Source organism: Muntiacus reevesi, chromosome 3 (assembly GCF_963930625.1).
Source record: "Muntiacus reevesi chromosome 3, mMunRee1.1, whole genome shotgun sequence".
Classification (NCBI taxonomy): Eukaryota; Metazoa; Chordata; class Mammalia; order Artiodactyla; family Cervidae; genus Muntiacus; species Muntiacus reevesi.
Genome location: NC_089251.1, coordinates 123,819,959 through 123,838,035, shown reverse-complemented (window position 1 = coordinate 123,838,035; position 18,077 = coordinate 123,819,959). Strand labels below are relative to the sequence as shown.

At 43.8% G+C, this 18,077-nt stretch overlaps 1 protein-coding gene across 2 annotated transcripts in view; it reads right to left on the bottom strand.

Moving 5' to 3' along the window:
- Window positions 1-17,785, bottom strand: part of DOCK10 (dedicator of cytokinesis 10) — a 295,733-nt gene extending 277,948 nt beyond the window's left edge. For both annotated transcript variants that reach the window (XM_065930453.1, XM_065930455.1), the window contains exon 1: window positions 17,657-17,785. In XM_065930453.1, the coding sequence (XP_065786525.1) occupies window positions 17,657-17,779 (123 nt within the window). In that variant the 5' untranslated portion in view covers window positions 17,780-17,785. The remainder of the gene's footprint in view (window positions 1-17,656) is intronic.
- Window positions 17,786-18,077: the final 292 nt, after the last annotated feature.

Genomic DNA, 18,077 nt, shown 5'->3' with positions numbered 1-18,077 from the left:
ATTATCCTGCATTAGCCTACTAGACCTTAAATACAGTCACTTGTCTCTTTTTTTTTTTTTTTTTTTTTTTTTTTTGCCACATCAGTGCATTTTCCTTTTAAAGGACATGGAGTGGTTAGAACATTTAAAAGAGCTGTCAATATGCACAGACATCTCTTTATCTATCTAACAAAGAATCATTTATTACATTATAATAAAATTATAACTGTCTGATGAGACAATAATTAAACCATTACAATGAAAACGAAGTCACATATTCAAGAAGTGCTATGGAAACACAGAAGAGGAAGGGACTGATTGTCTATGGACTCAGGGGAGGGGAACAGGTGAAGAAAAGCATGAATTGGGTCTTGAAAGGCAAGTGGGGGCTGAACAAGAAGAGAAAGAAGAGCAGCTGGTGGCATAAAAATGCATGGCATCTATGGGAAATGCCCAGAACCATAAGTGGCTGTAGTGTGCAAAGAGGAAAGAACCTTCTAGAAAATGAGGCTGGAAAGACAGGTTGGAACCAAGTGGGATTTAATCCCTTGAGGCAGTCATCAAGAGCATGAGGACACTCAGGAAGAAATGCATCATGATCAGAATTCGGTGCTCAACAGATAAGGGAGCCAAAGTGTGGAAGGTGGATGACTGGGTGGGAAGACCAGAGAAGGGAAGTAGTGAGAATGTTGGGGGAAAAAAACCCTTCAAGAACACTGAAAAAGACAATCTGGGCAAGAAATCATGAGTGACTTACCTGGATTAGTAAGGTCAGGGAGAAGCTTGAAATATTTAGGAGGCAGAGCTGTCCGCAATGGACCATAATCCCCCACGGGGTGGCAGGGAATGGAAAGAATTCAGCATGGTTTCAGTTTGAGATTAAAGGATCAACTGGGATGTGAAACTCGGGGGAAAAAGAACAGATTTATGAGGCGAGGATAAATGTGTTAGACATGGATCCTGTCAAGTTTAAAGTAACTCGGGGGACCCCAGAACAGAAGCGTCAATGGGTAGGGATCAGATACAGAGTATGAAGTGGAGGCAGAGAGGGAAACATCAGTGCCTGGGTGAGTTGTTCAATCTGTGGGGCAAGATGAACCACAGACGGAGGTTTTGGGGTAGAGGCTGAGAGAAGAAGGAGTAGGCTAGACCCCTGGTGAACCTCAACATGAAGTGGTCCATTTCCCCTCGAGGTAGTCTGTGAACTGAACACATACTGAGGAACTCCTGATCCACTCTTCCATGACCAGAACCATACTGAGGCTCTGCTTATTAATGAATCAAAGGTATCATTTTGAATAAAACTGCCTGTGTTAAACGGTTCTTTTAGCCATTTGGTAAAATGTTAAAAGGTAGTTTCAGCCTGTCTTTCTGATTGATGGTTATTGAGTCCTATACACAAAACTGTAGACAGCTTGCTAGGAACTGATGCACAGTGTCTGCTCCTGTCCACCAGGCTCCTCAATACATGACACTAAAGAAAACATGGAGAAGGAAGTTCAAGGTCTGGTGGGTGTGAGATCTATCATGGATCAAAGTGACTTTCACATAAAATCATGAGGCCTGGTCAGAGACTAGGTCCTAAATTGAAATCCAACAGGGTTCAGAGTCCTTTGAATGCCCAGAGGAGGCCCCCTACAAGACACATTTGGGGACTGTTTGTCATCGACTGAGTCACAGAGATCCTCATTCCAAGATGCCTGTTCCTACGCAGATGAGCACAAAGACAAATGAGCAATGTTTCCTTAGATGGATGACGATTACGGTGATGCACAATAGATGGATGACAATTACAGCAATGCACATGAAGGTAGCTTTAAAACCTCTAAGGCATGGTATCATTTGACCCTCGTGAGAATTTTGCATTTCCTTATTTTACAAGGAGAAAAGCTATGGTTTATTATCTAACCAATAACATTCAAATAGAAAAGGTCCGTGTCTGGAGGTGAAGTCTTTTACAAAACACTGTTTCATCATCTTTGTGTTAGGATCAAAAAACAGTACTTGGGGAGAAATGTGTCCTTTTAATGATTCTTCTAAACGCATTTGTGATAGGCTTCGCAAAGATGTCTACCTCCTAAGACCTTGATGCTGGGAAAGATTGAAGGCAGGAGGAGAAGGGGACAAGAGAAGATGAGATGGTTGGATGGCATCACTGACTCACAGGATATGAGTCTGAGCAAGCTCCGGGAGATGGTGAAGGACAGGGAAGCCTGGCGTGCTGCAGTTCATGCAGTCACAAAGGCTTGGACAAAACTGAGCTACTGAACAACAACCCCAGAACCCAGGAATGTGCCAATTTTCCTAGAAAAGGGGACTTTGCAAATGTGATCAAGGCAATCCTACATTATCCGAGGGGCTCAAAGTAATCACACGAGTCCTTCACAGCAAGAAAGAAAACAGAAGAATGAGTCAGAGAGATGTGGTATGTGCAGGACTTAATCCACCATTGCTGGACTTGAAGGGGCCATGGTCAAGGAATGTGCTGGCCTCTAGGAGCTGGAAATGACCCTCAGTTTACAGCCAGCAAGAAAACCTTGACCCTACAGTCACAAGAAATGCTGCCAACCTCCTGAATGAGCAGGAAACACTTTTGCCCTCCAGTCTGTGGAAAAAGATGCGGCCCTTTGGATAACTTGCTTTTAGCCTGGTGAGACCTCTGTGGACATCCTACCCATGCTGTTGTGTGTACGTCTGTGTGTGTATGTGTGTGTTAGCTGCTGACACGTGTCCAACTCTGCAACCCCATGCACTGTAGCCTTCAGGCTCCTCTGTTCATGGGATTCTCTAGGCAAGAATACTGGAGTGGGTTGCCATGCCCTCCTCCAGGAGATCTTCCCAAACTAGGGATTGAACCTGCGTCTGCTGCATGACAGGCAGTTTCTGAACCATCTGAGCCACTGGGGAAGTCCTCCTACCCACACTGCAGGGAGATAATACATCTGTGTTCTTTAAGCACAAGTCTGTAACAATTTTGTCATGGCAGCTTTAGGAATCTAGCGATAGGGTTGGTGTCTCCATAAAGCCACAGAGACCCGGACTGTCACAAGTCACCATTCAGATCACTCCAGGTGGTGACAAAACGCATCGTTGTCAGCTTCCAGGAGTGACACAAGCCCAAAGACACAACCACACCCTTCTCTGCACTCACAAATCAGAGGCACACAACTTCAACCCGCTGCCAAACACAGGTCACAGAGTCTCAGCAGCAACAGGGAACACCCATGTCACAAGTTTAGGAAGTAAGCCACGTGTGCACACTCAGGTTAAGTGCATGTTCACTGTTTAAACTCCTTTGAAAGCAGTGTTCTATTGGGTTTAAGGCTTATTCACTTTTACAAGAAAATCCCATGGAAATATGAGTAAAATTCTAGACTTTCATTTTATGACATTAAATTATACTTCTGTCTGCTGATGGTGCCTTGGGCTGAGGGAGAAAAAGCAGTGGGTTTGAGACCATCAACCATGCTCTGTCACCCTGACCATGTCCACTTAAACCTCCCTGTGAATCAACTTCCTGATCTATTTTAGACTAAGTGTTCCTCTAGGTCTAACTGTTTGTGATGATGGGACACCAAGAAATGTAGCGCAATTTCTCTTTTTTTATTCCCAACATACATTTCATGTGGCGTTGCTATACATACACACCCAGAAGAAAGGATTCTCAGGACAAAATTTAGCTTGAATCACACATTAAACATTTAAATAGTCAACACTAACTTAAACGTGTGTCAAAGAATATTTTTGTGAGCAGACAAATGTTTCAAATAAACACACTGAAACTCGTTACCAGTGGGTGGCGCAAAACAAAAAGAAGAAATTGTTTTTTTCCCCCATTATTTTTTATATTTTGAGTTATTAACTTAATAAAAGTTTTCAAAGCAGAGCTGTAAAAAGAGACTACTCAATGAAAATTGGAATTAAAAAGAAAATACAGAGCACAGTTATTACAACCCTCGGAAACAGCGTCAGGAATGTTCCTTGACCTAAAGAGAAGAAGCGGAGCTCTAAAGAGCTAAAATAGCACTCACATTCACTGATAAAATTCTATAGCTCTGCTGATTTACGATGAGTTTCCTTGAAAACAAACCGCACTCCATCACGGGACTGGGATCGGACTGCTGTCAAAACTCATCGCCCACACTTCCTGCATTTTAATCAATCATTTTCTGCAACATACCCAGAGTTTTATTCTGTCCCCGTCTCGTGGCAGCTAACAGCATCTGAAGAAATGAAGACGACACCCCTGGCCAAAGAGTGAGCTCTGTGCGTGTCACCAGGGTGCCCTCGGGGGAGGAGCTGGTATCGAAAGAGCCTGCACAACTGCTGGGTGAGCCTTTCCTAGCCCAGAGCATCTACTCACACCAACGGACATTCTAATTTCTTTTTTTTTAAAATCTTCAAATAGCCTTTGGTGAGAATCTTGAATTCAATTCCATTAGTGCGTGCATGCTAAATCACTTCAGTTGTGACCCACTCTTTGCGACCCTATGGACTGTAGCCCGCCAGGCTTCTCTGTCCATGGGATTCTCCAGGCAAGAATACTGGAGTGGGTTGCCATGTCCTCTTCCAGGGGATCTTCCTGGCCCAGGGATTGAACCCAGGGATCAAATCCTGTCTCTTATCTCTCCAGCATTGGCAGGCAGGCTCTTTACCACTAGAGCCACTTGGGAAGCACCTCAAGTCTGTTCAGCTTATGTCAATTCAATTTGTGACTATCAGCAGATACCACATGCCTGTATTTTATTGCCAAAGTATTTCTTCTCAAACACACCTGAGAATTTCTTCACTGCAAACCAGGCACTTAGGTTCCCTTTCACAAACCTAACCTGTACTTCTGCCATCTCCATGGGGGGCATTCTCTCTTACATTTAACAAACATTTAGTAAACACTTACTGTATATATGCCAGACACCTTGCTATCCTGGGAATATAGAAACAATAACCACGGAGCTTATCCTGGAAAGTATCTCAGGGTTTTGGGAACTCAAAGGCAAAACCATACTTCACTCTCCTGGTTCAGGGAAGGCAACTGGACATTTGTCATGTACTTACATGCCAGAGATCAGACAACCAGTTACCAATAAAGGAAGGGCCATTACTTCTGGTACAAGCCTGGAATTCTTATGCCCTTTTCCCCTAAAGCCTCTTTCCAAGGTATGAAAAAAAAAAGTGAAATGTTAGTCGCTCAGCCGTGTCTGACTCTTTGCGACCCCATGGACTCTAGCTGGCCAGGCTCCTCTGTCCATGAAATTCTCCAGGCAAGAATACTGGAGTGGGTTGCCATTCCCTTCTCCAGGGGATCTTCCTGACTCAGGGATTGAACCCAAGTTTACCGCATTGCAGGCAGATTCTTTACTGTCTGAGCTATACCTGCTGGGAAATGGATTTACACTTTGGCATGAATTCAAGTCAATGACCATCTTGTGTCTTTAAGGTTGACTTCTAACTGCTGAATGAAATAGGCTAGACCTCGTTAGGGTTTAGGTTGTTAAGAGAGTGATCTGGGAAGGACAAACTTTGCTGTCTTTTCAATACCTCGGCAATCACACCAGGGCAGGGACAGCCCATATTACCTTTCTCAGGTGGAAGAAAGAGGTGACAGGGATGAAACAGGAAAAAGAGAGGTTCTGGCTGCTTTTTGATGGCAAAGAGAAGGCGTGGAGCGTGGAGGGATGGCTCAAACTCCCCCCACCCTGGTCTATGTGGTAGTCACGTGGGTGCTAAAAGGAGCCTGGGACAGATGTGAAGCCAGAGAGCTGCTACCAAGACTGGACATGGGAACCAGAGAAATGATCCTAAAGCAGATGGAGCCTATCTTTGTTCTCTGCAGGAACAGAAAACGGAAAACGAGTTGACATGCTAGCTTCTGAGCCTTTACAGGATCAGAGGAGTGTGTCTTGCCTGCCTCAGTCACTGATGCCTGTCCGTCTGCCAATTCAGATGCTACTAGCCCCGTCCTCTGTGTATAAACAGCTCTTCCCTTCATCATATCCTCAAATAACCACTTTATGTTATCATTTTCATCTCTGAAATACAACTTTGGTTGTAGGTCATTTGGAGTCATTTCTTCAGTTGCTAAAATCAGCTATTTTAATCAATAATACTGTTGTTAAAATGAAAACAATGAATCCTCTATTCAACATCTTAAGAAGAAGAATAATCCCCTACATCTGTAGAACTAAGGCATCTTTAAAGCTCCTACTGTCCAACATTCTAATTTTAAAGACAAGGAAACTGAAACCCAAAGAAGCTTAAAGCCACAGTCAAGGTTACACAGCCTGGAAACCACTGCTTCCTAATGATAAAAAGATACATTTTTCAAATTGATTGACTAGTAACCACATAATGGCTTTTGACTTCAAAAAATGGAAGTTAATAAATGAACCTTCCCTGTTAGCACTCAGAAAGGTCCTAGAAGAGTCTTATCTGTGCATATGGGTATGCCAATAAATTTTATTACTGGCAGTTTCACAGGGAAGTTTTATAGCTATGTAGGTAGACATACTTTAAATCAAAATGGAACACTTTACATTGGAAAATAAAATCCTCTTTTGAATAAATGTTTGATTTTAAAATAAGGTAAAAAAAATGAACGTAAATGATTTTAAATATTAGTTCTCCAGGTTTGAATTTTCTTCTTTGAAAAAGTTACTAAGCTCTGATAGCACTTTCATTTTTGTGAAGGTTACTCAGCTATAGTTAATTCCCATTTTCTCCTTCTGAAGAGTATGAGAAAGGGACTTTTAAGAGCTAATCAAATAAACAACGAGTGTTCAAAAATAACTTAATTATCATATTTCATTGAATAGTGCATTTTGTCAAGTTTTTTGTCTGCTTGTTTGCCAAGTCAGATGTTCAGGCCTGTGTTCTGTTTATAGAATGTGTGATCTGAAAGCCCAAGTAGCACTGGTCATTTTGACAGCCTTAATGAGTCATTTAGATTGTGATTACTAAAATAATTACATGAAGAAAAGCTCACTGTGGTCATCATAAATGGTTTCACCTTTTTCAATAGACTCTCCTCCATCTCCTGTTATTAAACTCTGCCATTTGGGTGTTTAACATAAAGAACTGACTCGCTTCCCCACTTTTATATATCAGGAGAGGGAGTTATGCTGAAATTGAATTAGGAAAAGTGACTATTCTCACACTTAGCAGGACAATTAAAGGAACTTTTGATGATCTGGGTCCATTAATTCTGCTATTCTCAGAGGCAGACATTCCCACCAAAATCCAATTGCAAAATATTAATGTTTTCAAAGACAAGTGTTTTGCTCTATTGCCACTAACTTGGTCACATTCATTAAATTTTATTATTTCTACATCATTTAATGTAGGTCAGCATGTCGAGTCCAGCAAACACAAGCATTTCTTTTTTTTCCAGCCCACTGACTCTGCTTGCGAATGACAAGAGGCGAACAAATCTCATTTCAGTGGGGAGGAAAAAAAAAAAACCCTCTCCTTTGTAAACATGAACATTAAAATCAAGACCACAAAAGACAAAGTAACAGATGTCATGCTGCAATCCAACTACTCTATGCTTATCTTGCCAGAAATGTATTTCCATAGAAGGAGAAGAATCAAATGATGCCCCTTTCAACAGATGAAGGAACCACTGTTTGCAAAGTTTAACATACTCCATGCCAGTCCTGTTCTTGGGAAGGGGCGGCACTGACAGTGTCCAGAGGTGGTTTCACTCTCAGTATCCGACTCTGCTGAGAGGTCATAAATGAAAACTCGTTCATCAGAGCAAAAGTAACCCCAGCCCTTCTCTCGTTCAGAAACTCTTTTTCAAAACCTCTTCCTATGGCTGGTACTCTGAGGCTTCCTTTCTCTCTCTGCTCTCTCGCATGGATGCTAACGGCATGTTTAATGAGATCTGCTTGCCTGCCTGCCGATCTGCAGAACGGAGTTATCGTGGTGAATGCTGACCCAGAGTCAGGCTGCCTGCATGTGACTCCTGGATTCATCACTTACCAGTCATTTACCAGATCTGGGGCAAGCTTCTGATCTCCAGGCATCTCTTTCCTCATCTATACAATAAGAACACCAATTCTTCCCCACACGGTTGTCATGAGGATTGAAAGAGACTATTCAAGTCAAGAACCTACCATGTACGATGTGGTCACTATATTTCTATATAATTGCATTTTCATCACTTGCCAAGTAGACTGTGAAGAAGATGACTCAAGGAACATTCTTAGCAGATACTGACAACCTGGTTTTGAAGTCACAATTCCACTGTGATCCCTCACTGGTACACACCCAGCCCACTTTCCTGACTTTCCTTAAATGCTCATTTGCAGTGGGAAGGGAGCCTTCCCTCTCCTTATTTTCATAATATAAAGTGAAAGTGTTAGTCAGTCATGTCTGACTCTTTGTGACCCTATGAACTGCGGTCCACCAGGCTCCTCTCTCTCTGGAATTCTCCAGGCAAGAATACTTGAGGGGTTGCCATTTCCTTCTCCAGGGGATCCTCCCCACTCAGGGATCAAACCTGGGTCTACCGCATTGCAGACAGACTCTTTACCAACTGAGCCACTGGGGAAGCCATTTTCATATAATAAATATAGTCTAAAAGTAGTGAAACAGACAAGTTTCTCTCAATGGCACTTATATGAAGACAGAAATGTTGGGAAAGAGAAACAAGAATGAGGAAAGTGAAGCACAGCAATGGGTCAGAGACGTCTCCAGTAGAAGGAGGCTGGAGAAGATGCTTGCATTTGGGAATTCAGGATGAATTTCCTGAGTGGGTGACAGCCGAGAACCCAAGGGATGAGAAGCAGCCGTGAGAACTCCAGGGCAGAGACACGGCAAATGTAAGGGCTCTCTCTAGTCCCCTAATTTCACAGATGGGGAAACCGAGACTCCAAAAAGGGAAGGGACTCCGCAAAGAGTCCCAGAGACAGGGCTGGAATTCTGGTCTCCAGTCTCAATAGGTTCTGATATTTCCTATACCACATCCCAAGTTGGCCAAGTTGTTCAAAGTGCATGAAGGAAATTCAACTTGGACAGTCGTGAGGAGGAAAGGGTCTCTCAAGACGGTGGTGAAGGACAGCAAGCACAGGGCTCCTGGACCACATTTGTTGCAACCTGTGGAGATATCAAGGGCTTTAACTCCTTGGAATCCCATCCTTAGGACATTCAACTGCGAACAAGAAAAATCTTTTTTTGTGAGAATCAATGACTGAAAGAAAAAAAGGTTCATCCTTTTCTGATTCCAGCAGTCAGATTTTCTGATATAACCATTTATTTTCAAATAACTAAAAGTTTCAGTATGATGGCAACATAAAAAAAAAAAAAACCCAATAAGGAATCACCATTGCAAGTCTTACCTGAGTTGGAGTGATTTTGCTTTCAAATTTTCTGGTGAGTTGGGTGACCCTGGCCTCACCCTGGGACCCATCTTTGGTGTTGTAATCAAGGTGAGAACTTTCATAGACTCCAATCACAACTCTGTCATGTATGTTGTAGAGAGTTTTCCTTAATCTCACTCTACAATTACGCTAGTAATTTGCTAGAGAAGCAAACAGAATGCAAATAAGCAAGGGACTTCTCTAAAGTCACTTAGCAATGAATCAATCTCATTTTCATCCCTAGGTGGTCTGATCTTTATCTTTGCCTCGAGAGACTCTTTCAAAGAGTTATAATAGGTCTGCACTATACTAGACCCTCAGACAATTGCCTTTACCTGACAATACATTGCAAAAATAGTCTAAACCTGTAGCTGTGTGTGTGTGCATTTCTCAAACTTCAGTGTGCTGACAAATCACCAGAGGATCTTGTTAAAATTCATATTCTGATCCAATAGGTCAAGTATGGGGCTAGGGATTCTGCATTTCTAACATCCAGGCGATGCCAATGCTGTTGGCCCTGGACCACATTCTAAGGAATGACGATCCATCACGGCATGGTAATGTCCTTTGTGAACGATTACAGAAATTTTCAGACTCTCAGTTCAGTTAAAGCTGACCATGTCTAAGCACTACTAAGAATGAGATGAATTTATACTTTATAGACCAAGTTACCCAACTACACATGAGAAACTGGAACGGGATGTAGGCTTTAGTGTCAGACCCCTAACGTATTTCACAATATGATACTATGTGAAGAAACTTCTTATGGAATTAGAAATCTTGTTCTGATGTTGAACTATTTGATAATAAAGTGCTTATTTGAAGATTAAAAGAAAAAAACTTGACCATGTCTAGAGCGAATTATTTTCTTTTATCTCAACGCTCTCTTAATCTCATGTCGAATCATCATATTTTCCTCTTTGACTTGGTCGCCAGGATGTGCCTTTAGCAAGACTATGGTTATACGTTTCATATACTGATCCTACTTCACTAACCTACTCCTGACTACACGCACCTTTCCTAACCTGGCTTTTTGTTGTTGTTGCTAGTATTGATTTTTTTCCCCTTTACTATATTTTGGGTTGTTGCGGTCTTACATCAATCTTTGTAAGACACTTAGAATCACTCCTTCGAACAAGACAGCATGTGAGAAAAGACTCTCAGCCCAACCTAGTCAAATGGAAATATGCATCATCAAGGATGCACGATACACTGGAAAATTTCAGGCACCTGCAGGAGTGTGTGAAATGATCGAGAATGGAGAAGCAGCCCGTCCTGGGAGAGAAGAGGACGTGAGAACAAGTAACCCCACCCTCTTTCACAATTTGTTTATGGCTTTGCCAGATAGATGGCATGGAGATGACGGAGTTCATATTTTAAGGATTTAATAACTGAGCTCTGGTTGCCTTGGGAGGGTCTATTATTAATACAGGTAACTGGAACAGCCTCTGCTGTGGCTTTTAACCTCAGAGGAAAACACAAGGGAACACTCGTGGGTGCTCTGCAAAGCCAGAGGGAAGGACAGAGTTCTTCTTTAGGTTGCGCTGCCCATTAGAAGGCGAAGTCAGCGTCCTGTGTCTTCCAACTTAGAGATGCTATTGGGAGCAGCTACAAAACTGGTTGTTATCCAGGATGCAAAAGAGGCTCCATGTCAGTTACTTAACTCAGAGCAATCTATTAACCCTACGTGTCTCAGTGGCCTCCTGTGTAATCTGTAACTATAATGACTTCCTCATAGGATTGCTCTGAGAATTAAATAAAACACGTAATGCTGTGTCAGGCATTCTGGAGGTTCTCAACAAATGGCTTATTATGTAACGTTTATGACTGCTCTTTTTTTTAATGTTAGGCCTTAGAGAAGAAGGTTGTAAAGAAGAAGACAGGTAAGCATGTTTATTCATTCTTTCATTTTTTGACCCATGTAGAAGTTTGCTAGAGCCCACTGTTGCTCCTTGTGCAATGCCCTTGAGAAGTCAAAAACATTCAACCTTGATCTTGTCAGCTAAGTTCGGGTTGACGTCTTCACCAGGCAAGGGACTTTCCTCATTTGAGACTACAAACGTGGGACTGGAATTTCTGCTAAAGCCTGTGATTTCTGCTAAAATGTAAACACCCTTGTTGTGAAGAATCCTGTGGAGAAAAACGAAAACAAAGCAAGGATGCAGGGAATGCCAAACAAACAGGCTTGTGCTTTGCATACTGCTTTCATTCTAGACACTGACAGTAAAACAAGTGCTTCATTTTCCTTCACTATCATTTCCTGCATCTTTTCACTGACTCTCACTCCCAGCATGGGATTTTTCAGAAACTCTAGTATCTCCCACTCAGTTTCTTAAAACCCTTCCTATTCTCAACTACCTAAATATCACCAAGTTTAGAGGGGAGTTTCTTCCTTCTAAGAATTCCTCCTGCCCCTGTAAACACAGTTACATATTCACTGCTTCTCAATCAGAGATCTTCAGTAGGTCAAAGGTTCTGCTTCTTATTCAAAGCTCTCTAAAATATCAAAAGGAGTATCACTGGGGAACAGAGGAAGTTAGGAAGCATCAAACCAAAGTTTGGATGTGGAATCTGGGAGATTACTGAATTAATGTTGTCCATTCTTTACCACTTGGCCTTTCTGGCTGGATGGGGAGGGACAAAACATACTGATTAAGTACAATCTCTTCTGGCAGGATGTTCCCTCTTTAAAAAAAAGAAGTTAATAAATTTGGATACAATTCAAGCATGAGGTGCAAAGAAATTTCTATGTAATGACAGAATAAAGGTCCTAAAGAATACATATAAATAAACTGATATGTTCCCATCGAGGAACCACATAAAAGACTTTAAGCAAGAACTGAGCAAATGATTATTTGGTTTTTGATAACCACCAGGGCTTCCCAGGTGCCGCTAGTGGTAAAGAACCCGCCTGCCAATGCAGGAGACATAAGAGACTTGAGTTTGATCCCTTGATCGGGAAGATCCCTGGAGGAGGGCACAGCAGCCCACTCCAGTATTCTGGCCTGGAGAATCCCGTGGACAGAGGAGCCTGGCGGGCTACAGTCCATGGGTCACAAAGAGTCGGACATGATTCAAGTGACTTAACACGCAGTCACGCACAAACCTCCACCAGACTCTGTACTTCCTTCCCACCATCTGACCCTAGCCAGGCTCTTACCTAGCCAGTCCTTACCCTCTCTGTTACTCAGCCTTCCATTACTCTGACCAATCACGTTCCACACATAAGAGTACTATCTCTCAAAGTGACAGATCTGATGCGATGTTAACAGAAATTAATCTTTTTCTTTTGAATTGCTATCATATAGAACATATATGGATAAAAAAGCACCAATCTTGTTTATAATTAATGAACAGTGTGTGTTAGTCACTCTGTTGTGTCCAACAATTTGCACTGTAGCCAGCCAGGCTCTTCTGTCCGTGGAATTCTCCAGACAAGAATACTAGAGTGGGTTGCCATTATCTTCTCCAGGGGATCTTCCTGACCCAGGGATCGAACCCTGGTTTCCTGCATTGCAGACTGATTCTTTACCATCTGAGCCACCAGGGAAGCCCTTAAGGAACAGTAGAAAGCTATCTAAATGAACTAATTCATGTGAAAGTAAAAATCCCCTTATACATTTTAAAGGAAGAACTTCTTATCAAAAAAGAATCTCTAATTAATGGCATTACAACTTTGAGGCCAACATAGTAGGTATATTCAACCAAAACAATAAGAGATTCTAGTCCTGACATGGGAAAAATATTCCTAATCATTTTTGAACTGAGATTCTGCCTAGAGAAGCTTGCTTTGTTGGACTACCATAAATGGGGGGTTCAGGAAAATACTTCAGCTTCACTTGATCCTGAGACTGGCTTCTGCATTGTGATTCACTTGTTTTCTATGAAAAATAATCTCAGGATAACTAAGGAGGAAATATATACTTTTTCAAAATGTATATTTTGCTCCTAACTGTTCTTCATTGTTCTTACTCCTTTTTTCTTTCAGACAACGTCATTGAGATGTCTTTGACAAACAAAAACTGTATATACTCAAGGAGCACAATTTGACAGTGTGATGTATGTAAAGATTATGAAACGATCACCACAATGAAATGAAATGACTTCTCCATCACCTCTACATAGTCACCATCTTGTATGTGTGTGTGTGCTGGGAAGAGGTAAGATCTTCCCTCTGAGTACATGACAAGTGTACAAAACAGTATTTTCAACTACTGTCACCATGTTGTACACTGGAGCTCCAGAACTCATTTAACATGCAGAACTGACCAGTCTGTACCCTTGGATGACCAGCTTCTCGTTTCTTCATCCACTCCTCTCCCCACTCCAGCAATCACCGTTTTACTCTCTCTGCATCTGTGAGTTTTACCATTTTAGATTCCACACAGAAATGAGTTCATACAGTATTTGTCTGTGTCTGACTTATTCCACTTAATATAATCACATGAATGGCAGGACTTCCTCCTATTTCTCTCTTTTACAAGGTTAAATAATGTGTGTGTGTTTGTGGGTATCCACATACACAATGGAATATTACAAATCCATTGCAATGGAATATCCTGGCTGTTGTGAAAAATGCTGCAATGGACTTGAGAGTGCAGATAATTGCATTATTGTTTGAAGAGGAACGCAGAATAAGGTGGGTCCTCACCAGGAGTCCGCTTGCACATGAGCTTCTGCAGTGTCTTGGGTTAAAACTGAAATCAAGCTTGCCTTGGAACCCACCTCTATTTCCCTCAGCAACTGGCCTAAAAGCAGGCCCCTTAGTAAGTGCCCTCAATTCAGCATCCTTCCATAATTCAAACACAGTTTGAAGATTTCCTGTTCTATTAAGCTTATAGGACACAGAGTCCAAAACCTTGTCCGACAACCTCACCTCTTCTTATAATAACCTCTTATTATCCTTATCAAAGTCTACAGCAATCTCTCTATTAACACTCTGGATGATTCTGGCCCCCAAAAGAGAGATTTCATGAAGGGTACTCTATGAATCTAGCAGCGAGACAGGTTTTTTTCAGCAAGACCTTCTAGCGTCTCTCAAATATTTTTTCAATAGATGACAGCTTGCTCCAATACACACAATTCTACTTGTGGTATTGGAGTGCGCTGCCTGTAATCTTCCTCCCCGAGTCTATTCATTTTCTCCCCTGACAACTAGGATTTGAGGACTTGAAGGAACACAAAGAGTCTTAAGGAAGTGGATCGATGTAAGCTAGCCCTCATCTTCACTGGATTGTCCAGTTACAGGGTCTTAGGTTCAAAAGGGATGTTCTGCCTCACAGAATCCCATCGAGTTTGGGTGCCAACTCAGAGAATGCATCATCTTCCTGTCTCCTTTTGAGAGTTAATTATTTTTGACAAATTCTTTTTTCTGTTGGAACACTGAATTCTTCTATGCATATGTATGTGTGCTCAGCAGTTTAGCTGTGTCCAACTCTTTGCAACCCCATGGACTGGAGCCTGCCACGCTCTTCTGTCCATGGGGATTCTCCAGGCAAGAATACTGGAGTGAGTTGCCAAACCCTCCTCCAGGGGATCTTCCCAACCCAGGGATTGAACCTAGGTCTCCTGCATTGCAGAAGGTTTCTTTACTGTGGAAGCCATGAGGGAAGGCCCATACATATGTATACATGAATGTAAACTGAAGGCCCTACCTCCTGGAGTTACGCAATTCAGCTTGTTTACCTCCACCTGCTGATGACGACTAGACTTTTTTTTTAAGTTGATGGTGGTGACTTGCAAATTGAATGTCCCTTCCCACTTTAATATTAAAAATAAAAAAACAAGAAAACTGAGGATCATTTTTTCACCTGTATAAGGAATACTAATGGATCACCTTAAAATTAGTCTAGGAAAAACCTTGGTGTGTGTTATAGACAATGAACTGTTAAAGCTGTTGTAAAGTATCTGTATTTAGCAGAATATTTTCATCTTGGGCAATCTGAGCCAAATTTGAAGACTATTAACAAGTTATGTTTGGAACTTTTAACTTCAATGAGGTAGTTATTTTCTGGGAAAGAAACAAATATTAAATTACTAAATAAAGGTGGTACAATATCCTTGTTTTCTTTTTACGAAGTTCCTGAAAATCAACCCATCTCAATTCACTGGAATGAGAAACGTGTTTAGTATCAAAAAAGCCCAAGAAGACACTGGTATGAATGATACAGCCTCAGAGGTGGGTCAATTACGGGGGCACACTTCCTGGTCACTTTGTACAATGGAGATTTAAAGTATAGTGATGAAAAAATTAACGTGACACTTGAAAAAAGAAAAAAAAAAAAGAGTGAACTGATAGGATGGATGCCAAGCACATGGCTTCCTGATGCCAAAATCGCTGCCCAAGCTGCCTGACTAGATGTGTAAGATCCCTTGAAATGTCTTGGCAAAAGCTTGTTCAGGAGTGTTGGCCACGGTGCTGAAGTGAGCTGAGGGAGGCAGGGAGGCCTCTGCCAGCGAATCACCCCTTGCCCCAACTCTTTTTAAGACATTGAGCTTATTCATTTTGACAAGACTCTCTAGGATTTCAAATCTGACATAAATTTGGAGGAAATAATGTGTGCGTCTGCATACAAAAGTATCTAGGATACATATTCTTTAGAGAAAGTCAAGTGCTACAAAAACTCCAGGAGAACCCAGTTGAAAACAAAACCCAAATCAAAAACGGCATTTAGGCTGTTTATTCCAATTGAATGCTACTTAGTTCGCTTCACTTCTCTACCAGATCACTACTGAGATTTGGTAAAATGAGTTAATAGCAAAATAAAGTTATCTTAAGGCACATGGCAGAGAATGACAAAGCCACCACCCTGAATAACCATTTCAAAGTAAAAATTATTCTCTAGGCATGCTGGAAGATATTACTATCTCTATTTTTACTCCAATTGAAACTTCTTTTTAGGAAAAAAAAATGCTCTTTTTGATGGTTTATCCTTCCTGCCTTGAAAATGTCCATGTTGATATCAAAATCAGGGCAGCCGCTTTTTCTGCTAAGCCTTGAATTCCCTCCGGGTAACTGCAGACTGCAGCCAGTGAGTGGTAAGGGAGACAGAGAGAGAAGGTATGACCACCTACTCATTTCACACTCCAATCACCACCACCCTCTTGGGCATCCGATGCCTAGTCCTCTGCCAGGCAATTAGCTTCCGTTCTGTTTAACTTCCAGACCTATGGCTCTAAAGAAAAGTCCTGGCTGTGGGAACTGGCTCTGGGTAGCCCTTGGCTCCCTCCTCATGGGTGACTGGCAAGAGTAACACTTTCTTTGACAGTCTTAAAAGAAGCCGTTTAATTCCTAATGATATTTCCTGGCAAAAAGGAAAATGGAAGCCACAAAGTGGGATTCCGGTCCAGAGAGGGAGGCCAAGAGTGTGGCTGCTGAACCCAAGTCTTGCTTTAAGGCTGTTGCCACTCGTCTCCCTTTCCCACCAGAGTAGATTTTTTTTTTCTCCTCCTGAGATTTCCACCCTGGAGGGTGTCACCTACTGGAACTTCTGAGCCTCTGGGAAGCTATGGATATGATTTGGGAATCAGATGAGCACGGCTGGAGGCTGCCCCAGGGATTTCCCGCGGAAATCACCCCGCTCTCTTAGAAGGCGTTTCAATAAGGAAGTAACCAGTAAAGCGATCTTGGCGGGAGAATCCCACGAACATCTTAGAAAAATACCAGAAACCACTGGATACTTAATGACCCACGTCTCCTCCAGTCTGGTTCCCTCAGCCCTTTCTGAAGTCCCATCAAGCGGTTTGTGGGGTTTTGCCCCGTGGAGGGAGGTGGGTGAGAAGTGCATTTGTTTCTGCGATAGCGTTCAGGTGAGACTCCCAGGTTTTAGCCGGGGCGAGGACCTCGGATCGCCTCCTCCCCTCCGACGCACAGTCGCCAGGGGAGAAGGGGGCGCGCAGACCTGTGGACCGAGGGGTTCCACTCCGTAGACTCGCCCACCGCTCGAGCTTCTGGGACCCCACAGCCTAGCACCGGTGTGACTCGCGATGCGTTCCCGTCACCTCCTCACCGCCCCCACGCCTCCAACCCAGGCACATCCTCTCCCACGCTGCGCTTCTGCGGTCCGCGCGGTCTCTCCTCGGAGTGTCCCCGGTCCCCAAACGCGCCCCCTCGGTCCCCAGGCGCCGGCATCGCTGCCTCGCGGAGGTGGTGCGGCGGCGCGCAGGGCGAGGAGGCTGGAGGAGGGCTTGCGGGGGAGGGGAAGCGGGGGGCGGCCGGGGCTGGGGCGCCCAGGGGCTCGCGGAGACCCGGCTGCGGGAGCCGGGTCCCCGGCCGCCCGGGGCGCGCGGGGGAGGCGCGGGGGGCGCGCGGCACTCACCCGCTGCTGCTGCCGGCTGCTGACGGCCACGGCGGCGGCGGACGCGGCGCTGTGCCGGAGCTCGGCCGCCTGCCCGGGTCGCAGAAGGCTCCGGGTGAACCTGCGGGTCCGCTCGCCGGCCATCGCCCGTCGCGGGCCCGGAGTGTGCGTCCCGCCGGCCTGGCCCGCGCCGACCTCCTCTACCCACCGCCGTTCAGGAAGCGGAACTCGGCGCCTTTCCCCCCCTCTTCCTCGCTCTACTCGCAAGAGGCGGGTTTTTCTCTCTAGCACCCCCACTCCCCCACCCCCTGCTCTCCGCCGAAGCTTCGCGACGACTTTCCAAACTCTGCGCTCCTCCGGGCGCGCGCGGCCAACTCGGCGAGCGGCCCCGGCCCGGCGGCGGCGCCTCTGGAGCGGGGGCCGCGGGACGCGCGTGGGGCGG